This window comes from Microcaecilia unicolor, chromosome 2 (genome assembly GCF_901765095.1).
Source record: "Microcaecilia unicolor chromosome 2, aMicUni1.1, whole genome shotgun sequence".
Lineage (NCBI taxonomy): Eukaryota > Metazoa > Chordata > Amphibia > Gymnophiona > Siphonopidae > Microcaecilia > Microcaecilia unicolor.
In genome coordinates this window covers 623,466,639-623,479,071 of record NC_044032.1, presented here as the reverse complement: position 1 = coordinate 623,479,071, position 12,433 = coordinate 623,466,639, and the positions used below count along the sequence as shown (strand labels likewise).

Below are 12,433 nucleotides of genomic sequence, written 5' to 3'. Positions count from 1 at the left end.
GACAGGCTGAGGGGGATATGACAGAAGTTTGCCAAATCCTAAGTGGTGTAGAAAGAGTAAATATGAATCGATTATTTCTTTCAAAAAGTACAATACTAGCGGATATTCAATGAAGTTACATGGAAATACTTTTAAAATGAAAAGGAGGAAATATTTTTTCACTCAACGAATAGTTAAGCTTTGGAACTTGTTATCGGAGGATGTGGTAACAGCGATTAGCTTATCTGGGTTTAAAAAAGGTTTGGACAAGTTCCATAGTCTGCTGTCCCTGGGATTGGTAGCGTGGAATTTTGCAACTATTTAGGATTCTGCCAGGTATTTGTCAGCTGGATTAGCCACTGCTGGAAGCAGCATACTGGGCTACATGGACCATCGGACTACATCAGTATGGCTATCCTTATGCCCTTTTATGGATACAATAATGAGAACATCAATGTGGTTATGGTCATGATCTACTCACCTGCTTCAATTACATTACTGGTGGGTCTCTTGGCTGTGCTGATGCAAAACTACAACCTATTTATTAGGATTGTGTCCACCTGTAGAGGTCTCTGACCTGCTGCTCCAGAGCTGTCAGCTCTAGGGTGCATGCCTGACCCTTCCCTCTGTTGCTTAGATTGCTCTGTGTCCACTGCTTTCCTCTTAACTTCTTGAAGTTTATCATGCAAATGGTGTTACAGCTGCTTAGCAGTGTGCATCTTCACCCCCAGAGAGCCGACACATGGCTACTTGATGCCACAGTTGTCATTTCTGCTCAGTTGTTGTCTTTACCACATACAATTTGTGATATTCGATGCAGAGGATCAGCAGGTCCTTCACATCCCCTGTAAAGCGCAACGCAAAGATGTGTTTCTACTGCCCATTGCTCCCAGCCTGCTCATAATCGCTATCTCCCTGAAACCCCAATGATCAAAGGTAAATGCAGGCACAAGAGGCCACTAGTGCCGGACTAGCGCCTGCATTTACCATTGCACATATGACCAGAGGGGACCTTCAACGCCCGTGCCAGCACTCTGATCGAATGGGCAGAATAGCGCAGAGCTACGCCTATGCCAGCTCAGAGCTGAAATTAGGGTTAAGCTCTGTTCCCCCCCCCCGGCCGTCGTCCAAGCCAGGTAAGGAAAGCCCTGCCCAGTGCATCCCAGGATGCACTGGGAAGGGTGCCACCATTTTGGAGGTGGCACTGGAAGGAGGAGGGAGTAGGGTTAAATGGTCAGTATTCTCAATGAAGAAGGGTAGTTAGTGGGGTTCCCCAGGGCTCTGTGCTGGGACCGCTGCTTTTTAACATATTTATAAATGATCTAGAGATGGGAGTAACTAGTGAGGTAATAAAATTTGCTGATGACACAAAGTTATTCAAAGTCATTAAATCGCGGGAGGATTGTGAAAAATTAGAAGAGGACCTTACGAGACTAGGAGACTGGGCGTCTAAATGGCAGATGACGTTTAATGTGAGCAAGTGCAAAGTGATGCATGTGGGAAAGAGGAACCCGAATTATAGCTACGTCATGCAAGGTTCCACATAAGGAGTCACGGACCAAGAAAGGGATCTAGGTGTTGTCGTTGATGATACGTTGAAACCTTCTGCTCAGTGTGCTGCTGCAGCTAAGAAAGCAAATAGAATGTTAGGCATTATTAGGAAAGGAATGGAAAACAAAAATGAGGATGTTATAATGCCTTTGTATTGCTCCACGGTGCAACCGCATCTCGAATACTGTGTTCTATTCTGGTCGCCGCATCTCAAAAAAGATAGAGTGGAATTAGAAAAATGTGCAGAGAAGGGCAACGAAAATGATAAAGGGGATGGGACGACTTCCCTATGAGGAAAGGCTAAAGCGGCTAGTGCTCTTCAGCTTGGAGAAAAGGCGGCTAAGGGGAGATATGATAGAGGTCTAGAAAAAAATGAATGGAGTTAAACGGATAGATGTGACGTGTCTGTTCACGCTTTCCAAAAATACTAGGACTAGGGGGCATGCGATGAAGCTACAATGTAGTAAATTTAAAACGAATCAGAGAAAATGTTTCTTCACTCAACGTGTAATTAAACTCTGGAATTCGTTGCCAGAGAATGTGGTAAAGGCGGTTAGCTTAGCGGAGTATAAAAAAGGTTTGGACGGCTTCCTAAAGGAAAAGTCTATAGACCGTTATTAAATGGACTTGGGGAAAATCCACTATTTCTGGGATAAGCAGTATAAAATGTTTTGTACATTTTTGGGATCTTGCTGGGTATTTGTAACCTGGATTGGCCACTGTTGGAAACAAGATGCTGGGCTCAATGGACCTTTGGTCTCTTCCAGTATGGCAATACTTACTCCCTCCTCCGTCACTACAAGGTACGGGGGGGAGGGGGTATATTGCCCACTGGGACACTATGGATTTACTTTTTGTGTTGGGGGTGGTCAGAGGTCCACTGGACCTCAGTCCACTTGTGCCCTTGTGTCGGGGGGAGGAGGTTGAGGGGCTAGAGGTCTGAATGTCTGGGGAGGGGCAGGGAGAAGGCCACTAGGCCTGTCTGGTGTGTGTGTGTGTGTGTGTGTGTGTGTGGGGGGGTGTTTAGGAGAGGTCTACTGGATCTCCAGCCCCTTACATGCAGGGGGGGGGGGGGACAGGACTCCAGCCCTTTGTGTGTGTGTGTATGGGGGGGGGGGGGGGAATGAGTGATCTAGTGTATGACTTTTTTTGTTTTTGACAGCCCGGACCTGTCAATCAAGGTCTGTGGGAGGATTATACCTTGGGCGAATGCCGAGGCACAACCCTCCCACAGAAGTACCCTCATGATCAAAACTAATAGCACGCATGAATTTGCATGCTATTAGTTTTGATCATGAGGACTTTAATCCCCCATGCTGTTTCTGGTGCTAACTGTTCAGAACAGCGCAGGTGGTTTAATCATCAGGGCCTGAGTGCTCATGTCACTGCCAGCTCGCTGACCCCCATCGCTGCTCTAAAATGCTTCCTCTTTTCACCACCTTTTTAAGTTTCTCCACATATGCTGCTGCCTCCCATCATCTGTCCCCCTTGACTACACTCATGTATTCTATACACTCTTCATAAATTCCTTCTCTACTCAACCTGTCAAGCCTTCTACTCCCACATGAACAATACTCATATCACACTCCATTTGCACAGCAATCACACACAGCTGCTCTTCCAGCAAATGCACAAGTTACAGGATAACAGAAAACAAAAAACACAAGTACAAAAAATGGCCCACTCACAGAAGACTAAAGGATGGGAAACAATGTGAAACACACAAGTCAGAACACCAGTTCAAAATGCATAACAAAGACAAAATGGCCACTTTGTCTTCTGGTTCCTGCTCATACCCCTCTAGCACTCACAGCAAGATAAACTAAAGGCACAATCCTTATATCATACCAATAAATTATTATGTGCTGTATTATATGCAGTATGATGTGCAGAAAATATCTGCCACAGGCAATACATACAATTATAAATGTGCGCTCAATATGGAGCATGAACAATCAGACATGTGCATACACATTTCTTTATAATGGATGGCCCAATCCCATTATAAGCTTTGCACAGTTCTGTAGTTAATGCCCAATGCAGCAAACTGTATGCATCCCTAATTCAGTAGTTGGCACTCTTTCATCTCGGCAGATTATTTGCATACCATTTTTTATTGCATCCGGAGCAAAACGTTTTATAGCATGTGCACCATTGAACTGTACACTAAAGCTGAGCACAGTTCATTAAATCAATTCCTTGTACTCCTTTTGACTCCGTGATGCTATCTTGAGGAATGCATCAATAATAATAATAATAGCTTAACCTCTAACATGCAAAGCAAGCTAAAAATAGTTTGGCTGGTATCAGGCACTAGATCTTTCTCTGAAAGAAAATGCTAACCATACATGGATTTGAAAAAAAACATACCCGGATTTCCTGCAAGTTGTGGAAGTTATTTCCCACTCTAACAGATATCTTGCTTGGCGTGTAGCTTTCGTCAGATTTATAGTCTGCATAGATGCACAGCGTCTTCACTGTTGTCTTCCTTCTGTAACAAGAAGGAAGAGGATTGTGGCTATATCTGTTATTCAATTAAACATTTTTAATTTGCTTGTGAAATTTCAGGACCCTATCCACACGTGCCAGTGCTTGGCTTTCTCAGTGCACAGGAAGAACAGGACAGCTGTTCCTCTGGTCAGCAAGAGACCTTGGCCTGAACACTGTCTTAACTGTCTGTCAATAAGTTTTCATCAGTAACAAAAATAAACCAATTTTGCACTGCACAGGAGATTTGTTTATATTTCTAGAGCTATGAACAGTAAGGAGAAATTAGGTCTTACGTGATAATTTTCTTTCCATTAGTCCTTCCCACTATTCCAGAATCTGTGGGATAGTTGTATCCATAAACCAGAAGGTAGAGATAGAGAGCTGAGACATCTATCTCTCTCTTGGCATTCACTCCAGTTCCTCAGCACAAACAGTCTGTCTGATTTGCGAAACTCATTTGTGACTTCCAGATATCTAATCAGGCTTCTACACACATCAAGAAGTTTCAAGGATGAATACTGAGCCTCCTCGTCCTTTCCGCGAAAGGATGGAGGCTCCACACCCTGGAACTCATTCCACTGATATTCCCAGATGGGCTAAGCCTAACTCAAGATTATCTCTACTTCAGGAAGCAGGTGAAAGCCTGGCTCTTCTGTGAAGCCTTTACTGCATGCAGCGAATGGCTGTCCACTCACTCCACCCCAGGGCTAGCTAGCTTACTGTACACCCTGTGAGAAGACTAGTTCCTCATATCTTATTCAACTGCACAAATATATTACCCTTCAGTTTGTCCCATCTCAACTATACTTGCTCCCTTGGCTACCTATTAGGATGTTTCATTATTCTAAACTGTATGAATACCATTAGCATCATATCTATGTTATTTGAATGTTCTAATGCATGCCTACTAAGGTGTTTCATTTGTATTGTGGTGACATCACTGCATTATGGATTTCAGCACATTCCTCGAGTCCTTCAATTGCTCCATCTTTATGCAGCTGTCCAATGGCTCTTGTAGAGTCATTCAGTTACTTAGGGGTCATTATAGACTCCTCTTTCTTTCCATGCACATATCACTTCTGTAGTTCGCTCAAGTTTTCTTGCTCTCAGTCATATGTGTTCAGTTCAAACTTCTCTTGACTCTGCTTGTGCTACCTTACTTTATTCTTTGGTTGCTAGCAAATTGGATTATTGTATTGTTATTTATTCAGGTCTCCCTTCTACAGTATTAAGAAGATTACAATCAGTCCAGAATACAACAGTTCTCCTTCTCTCTCATGCACATAGTAACATAGTAGATGACAGCAGAAAAAGACCTGCATGGTCCATCCAGTCTGCCCAACAAGATAAACTCATATGTGCTACTTTTTGTGTATACCTTACCTTGATTTGTATCTGTCATTTTCAGGGCACAGACCTTAAAAGTCTGCCCAGCACTATCCCTGCCTCCCAACCACCAGCCCCGCCTCCCACCACCGGCTCTGCCACCTAATCTCAGCTAAGCTTCTGAGGATCAATTCCCTCGGAACAGGATTCCTTTATGTTTATCCCACGCATGTTTGAATTCCGTTACCGTTTTCCTCTCCATGGTAACGGAATTCAAACATGCGTTTGAACTAAGCCCTCTCCTTCAGCCCTATTTCTCATAGAGACTCTAATTTATCAGGCTCTCCAATGCCTTAGAAGACAGGGGAAATATGAGATGTCATTATTGAGATAGATCTCTCACTGCTGTTAAGCAGCACGCTATAAAATAATCGCACCACTGTGTGTCTATAACCTGGTTGGCAGATATCATGCAATACCTTTGCACTAATCCCATTACCTACATAAGGTTAACCCTGTGAATGCTTTGAGCATCCTGCTTGGGCCCCTACACTGGCAACCACATTCTTGTTCATCTCCAGGCAAGTAGCCTCCATCCCTGTATAAGCTATTTTCTGCTTCTATGAATCGTGAGACCCTCACAACATTCAGTAGTCACACAATTCCTAGAATTTCAGCTACTGGTCAGTGAGCGTGATACAGCAAAATAAAGAGATATTTTTATTTTGTGACTGCACAATTTTATCTAAGATTCATTTAAATGTCACTCTACACCAGGGGTTTTCAATCCAGTCCTAAGGACACATCCATTCAGTCATGTTTTTGGAATCTCTACACTGAATATGCATGAGATAGATCTGCATGTTCTGCAACCATTATATGCAAATATCTCTCACGGATATTCATTATTTTGCCACAAAGTAACCACTCCACTATTCAATATCGCTTACAAAATATCCACCTTCAAGTTCCCACAAGCCTTTGGCTCATCTCCACTACAAATCAGTCATCACCATGAATATCCAAACCCACCCTCTTCTATTTCTACATGCACTCAATCATCCATTCATCCCTTAATCCACTAAATTTAACCAAATACATAAACACAAGTCCATGAATAAGATTTAACATAAGGCATGAAATAACTGGTTCAATGGATAAGTCCTTTTATCAATCCTAACTCCAGTACACTCTTTAAATTCTCTGATCCGTCAGCTCTTCAGTTGTATCTTGAATCTCTATACGCTGGTTAAACAGCAGTTCAGTTTAATTATTCTTCCATTACGTTTATGCCTGTAATCCAAATACATAATGCTGGAATGTCTCTAACTAGTCTCATTCAGGACTCGTGTAGACTTCAGTTCAAACCTTTAAAGTTCCTACTTCATAAACGCTGAATTGGATCACCGCTTATGGATTAAATCACAGCTTTGCACCCATTTTTTTCAACACCGCCAAACCCCGTAGCGTTTCACCCGAAGGCATCATCAGGGGTTCGAGTGCATGTAGAAATAGAAGAAAATAGGTTTAGATATTCATGGCAACAACTGATCTACAATAAAGATGAGCCAAAGGCCTGCAAGAACCCGAAAACAAATACTTCATAAGCAATACCAAACAATAGAGTGGTTACTTTGTGGTTAATAGAGTGGTTTCATAAAGCATTAGTAACCAATACAATAGAGTCCAAAATAATATTGACGATCGTTCATAAGGTGCTCCCCTTCTTACCTATCTTCCCTTATTTCTCTCTGTGTCCATTCTCAATCTTTACATTCATCTGAAGGTCATAGGCTTACCATCCTCCAAGTTTTCTGTTCTCGTTTAGAAGCTACCAGACACTCAGCATTTTTCTGTTATGCTCCTTAGCTTTAGAATTCACTTCCTTTGTCTCTCCGAACAGAACAATCTTATTAAAAAATTCAGGGCTGGATTAAAATTCCATTTGTTCCATCTGGCATTCATAGCTACATTGTTTGGCAGCTCACACCTTCTGTTCTTAAATTCTCTCGTAATTTTCCTACTAGCTCTTACTCTGACTTATGTTAGGCTTTGCTTTTGATTTTATGGTGTTCTTTTTATTTGCATAACTTTTTAATTATTTTTTTATGCAAATCACTTTGATTTGTTGTGAAAGGCGGTATATAAAGTGCTAAAATATAACTATAAACTGTAATGTTCTTCCATGCTGCCTATTATGGTATCATTCCTATTCTGATTACATATATGATATTTCTGTTATATGATTGCTTCACAGTGCTGTTAAATGTCCTGAAAGTCAAAATGAAATTGCCGGTCTACTATCTGTGATATGTAACCTCTTATTAAATCATCTGTGGTACCTGAAGATTGGAAAGTGGCCAATTTTTTGCCAAATTTTAAAAAGGATTCTAGTAGTGATCTGGGAAATTAAAGACTGGAGTCTGACGTCAGTGCCAGGCAAAATCCTGGGAACTATTATAAACAACAAACTTGCCAACCACATAAAGATGGTTTAATGGAACAGAGTCACCATGGATTCAGCCAAGGGACATCTGATTCACACCAAGGTGGTACATTTTTAAAAAAATAATAAACAAGAGGATAAAGATGAACCAACTAATGTAGTGTATCTAGTGTTTCAAAGTCCCTAATGAGAGATTCTCGAGAAAATTAAAAAGCCATGGGTAGAAGGTAATGTTCTGTTGTGGATTGAGAACTGATTAAAAGACAGAAAACAGAGGGTAGGGTAAAGCTATTTCTCTTAATGGAGGAAGGTGAATAATGGAGTGCCCCAGATACTGGGACCGGTGCTTTTTATGATAGTTCTTGAAAGGTATTGAGCAGGTTGGCATGATGCTAGACTAAGTTTAAGAAGATATGGGAGACAATTTGGAATGGATGCCCAATCAAGCAAAACAGCTGGATTCTCAATTACTAACTTAGAAGGTATCTTGCATAAGTTTGTTTCTTGGATCTGGTTCTTGCATCAGATTCCTTATTGGGGAGGTTACTTGAAGTGTTGGGGGTATTTGAAGGGGGGGGGGGCGTCTGTTTCTTTTCACTGGAAAATTCAAAAACTATCGTTGTTCAGCTTGTTGCTACAAGGTTTGGCAATTTGCCTGTTATTATTCTCCTTTTATTAGTAGTGGGGTTTTTTTTTTTAAAAATTGTATTGTTGTCTTGTACCTGCACTTTTAAGTTCTTAATACAAATTATTACCAAAAAAAATTGCAGATGATACAAAACTATTAATTGTAGGAGAACCTTAGGAGACTGGAAGACTAAGCATCAAAATGGCAGATGAAATTTGAACAACTGCAAAGTGAAGCAAATGTGGAAGAATAAATCTTCCGCCCAGTGTGCAATGGCAGCCAGAAAAGCAAAGATAATGTGTTTTCTTTCTTTCTTTCTTTCTTTCTCTCTCTCTCACACACACAGCAAAAAAGGTGTGTGGGAGTGGGAGTTCCCGGGAGTGTGTGTGTTCACTACCATACCAGGGGAACACTCCTCGAAAAGGGAAGGGAACTGGATTTCAATATGCTATTGAAAAGCTATGTTTTCACAGGAAAATGGTGAAAGCCAAACAAAAACCACTTGCTAGATTGAAACAAACAACTAATCAAGAAAATCAACCTAAACAAATTGATCAGAAAAGAAATGTTAGTGCTAGGTAGGAATCCAGTCTCCACATTTTCCTATTTAAGGAAGTATTAAACTCATTTTCTGATTTAAGGGAGTATTCAACTCAATGTCAATGTTGCCCTTTCTCACACACCACTCTGTAAAACACCCCAGTCACACTCAGCCGTTCTCACACCCCCACCCCCCCCTCTAATACAGCACTCCATAAAACACCCCACTCACACAACATAGCAAAACAACCCCAATTGCACACCCGCACTCTCACTCACCCCTCAGTACCCACACCCCACTGACACTCACCTGTTCTCATACTCCCTAGAGGAGCACACACACTCACCCCTCAGCAGAACACTCCCACACCACAGAATAGCACAGCCCTACCCACGCTCAACTGTTCTCACACACCCCTCAGCAAAACACCCCCACTCAAACCCATTCTCACATACCTCTCAACAAAACTGCCCCACTCAAACCTTCTTCACCAGTACACCCCCATTCACATTCATTCATTCTCACACTTACCCTTCAGCAGTATACCCCCACTCACCCATTCTCACATCCCCTCAGTACCACACCCCCCATTCACACTCACCCATTCTCACACCTTCTATCAACAGTACAATTCCTCAGTAGCACACCCTCACCCATTCTAACATACACATCCGACCTCCCTCAGCAGTATACCCCCACTCAGCCATTTTCACACCCCCCAACAGCACTGTCAATGTTTAAGGCTGACTTAAAGTAGAATATATTTAAAGCAAACCATACATTTTTGGGCCAGTCATGGATCCAGATATAAACAGTTTGTTTTCTATCCAGGGCGGTTGAAACTTCAATGGAAAATGAAATATGGTTTGCAGATCAGCGAAAAAGGTAGGCTAAACTAACAGTTATGAAATGCCAGTTGAAAATCAAAGGCGACTTGAGAACCAAAGGAAAAGGCAAGCTTGAATAAGGAGTATTGAAAACCAACAAGAAAACAAAATAAGACTTCAGTACCAAAGACAAGCATAAGCTGCTATCACAGCCCAAGAGACCAGACAGCAAAATGCTCAACGTTTAGAAAGTAATCTTAAAAGAGAAGCTACTAGAAGACTATTAACGAAGTCAAAATGAAAAGGGGCAGCTGTTTCTTAAATCTCAATGAACGAATATGAAGAGTCTCCTCAACTGAACATTGGCAAAATGAACATGGTCTGCAAATTATGTTGTGCAGTAAAATTTAAGGCAGAACCTCCTGGTATGTATTGCTCAGGAGGTAAAAATACTAATGACATTGTAAATTATCCGGCTGAATTTCTAAATTCACTGCATCCACCAGGAATGTCACCACATCAACTACACTTAGTAAAATGGTTCGCCAATCATACTGCTACAAAATCTGCATGCTCCAAAGCTATGTAATGAGACATGTTTAGCTCTTAAACTATGCCACGTGTTATTGAAGCTACAAACTTGACAGGCTGTGCCAAAGGACAGCACATTTTTATACCTAAAATTCCTCTTATTCCATCTATCAGATACAGTTCACAAGACTGCAGTCTCCAGTTCAACTAGCCTCAAGGTCAAACGTTAGTAGTCACAGGTGTCAACTTACAAAACCCATGTTTTTCACATAGCCAATTATATGTCGCCTGTTCACAAGTTGGCTCAAATAAGTCTTTATACATATATGCTACAAACTGAAAAACAAAAAATGTTTATCAAACTGAGCTTGAATGAGAACTTATTACAAATTATATTAAAAGCCTGACATCACTGGACCCATTAAGATGAGACCCCGGTAGGGGGAAAAAAACCTCACAGCTGATCCAACCCCCCCCCCCCCAAACTGGAATGCGCATATTTGACAGCAAAAAAACCAGAAAAGGCTCGAGACTGCCTGATGCGCTCAACAGACGCCCTCCAGAAACACCACTGACGCCGACAACAGCCTCCCTCCAGAGTTACCGCTGTGCAGAGCATCTCGCTCACGTACGGAGTAACGGTAAGGGGGCCGGCATACAACGCGTGCAGGCTCGGCCCTTCTGTCTCTCTCAGCTCTGGTCCCGCTCTTGCAGGAACAGGAAATGAGGGTGGGACCAGAGCTGAGAGAGACAGAAGGGCCGAGCCTGCACGCGTTGTACCGCTGCTGCCGGCCGCCATAACCCCGATGGGGTAAGTGAAGGTGACTTTTCAAAAATGGAGGGAGGAGGCCTGGAACTGGAGGGGAGGGAGGGAGGGAGGGACGATGATCCTGGAACTCTGAGGGAGGGAGAACCCTGGAACTGGGAGGGAGGGAGGGAGGACCCTGGAACTGGGATGGACGTAGGGTGGACCCTGGAACAGGGAGGAATGGAGGGTGGACCCTGGAACTTGGAGGGAGGGGGGATGGAAAGGAGAGAGAGAGGGGAGAGAGAGAGGGGAGGGAGGGAGGAGGGCCTGGAACTCAAAGGGAGGGAGGGAGGCCTGGAACTGGGATGGAGGTGGAGGAGGGAGGGCAAAGGAAAGAGGCGAATTGCTGCACCACAACGCATGGAGGGAGCAGGGGAGAGATGCTGCACATGGATGGATGGAGGGGCAGGGCACAGAGGACGTTTGCTGCATATGGATGAATGCAGGGGACAGAGCATAATTGGTGCACACGGGACACACACTACACTCTCTCACTCACACAGACAGACACACACATTCTGTCTCTCTCTCAATCACACACTGTCTCTCAATCACTCTCTCTCTCTCTCTGACACACACTCTCTCTCTCTCACACATACTCACTGTCTCTCACACATACTCTCTCCTAACAGGTCCCTTAAAAACATAATTGCCATTAGAGGACAACCTTGCTAGAGCTCATTTCATTTCTTTCAGAAACGGGCCTTTTTTACTAGTATTAAACATATTTAATATGTATCTACTCCTGTGTGTTCTATTTCTGTTTGAACAAATAAAAATACATCTATATACATATATCTATACCTATTCTTTATGATTAATTTCTCACATTAAAAATACATACTTATACAGTGTTATTACACCCAAATAAACCTTACTTTTCTCCTTTACAAAGTACTAACCTATTGCTGAGCAACGCCAGCAGGGACAGCTAGTCTCTTCATAAAGGCAGTTAATAAATCCCAATAAGAAAAAAAAAAGTACAAAAATAAAATTCTGATTCCCATTTTTGTTCTCAAATTATTCTTCCCACCCTACTCCCCCTAAGAGGAGATATCAGTGTTTGAATTTTTGGAAAGCCTCTCACTAGGAGTGGCCTAGTGGTTAGGGTGGTGGACTTTGGTCCTGGGGAACTGAGTTCAATTCCCACTTCAGGCACAGGCAGCTCCTTGTGACTCTGGACAAGTCACTTAACCCTCCATTGCCCCAGGTACAAATAAGTACCTGTATACAATATGTAAGCTGCATTGAGCCTGCCATGAGTGGGAAAGCGCGGGGTACAAATGTAACAAAAATAAAATAAAAT

At 42.5% G+C, this 12,433-nt stretch overlaps 1 protein-coding gene across 4 annotated transcripts in view; it reads right to left on the bottom strand.

Annotated features, from left to right (window-relative positions):
- ANAPC10 (anaphase promoting complex subunit 10) overlaps positions 1 to 12,433 on the bottom strand; it is a 157,082-nt gene that overhangs the window by 89,920 nt on the left and 54,729 nt on the right. For all 4 annotated transcript variants that reach the window (XM_030191683.1, XM_030191680.1, XM_030191681.1 and 1 more), the window contains exon 4: positions 3,901 to 4,021. In XM_030191683.1, coding sequence (XP_030047543.1) covers positions 3,901 to 4,021 — 121 coding nt within the window. The remainder of the gene's footprint in view (positions 1 to 3,900; positions 4,022 to 12,433) is intronic.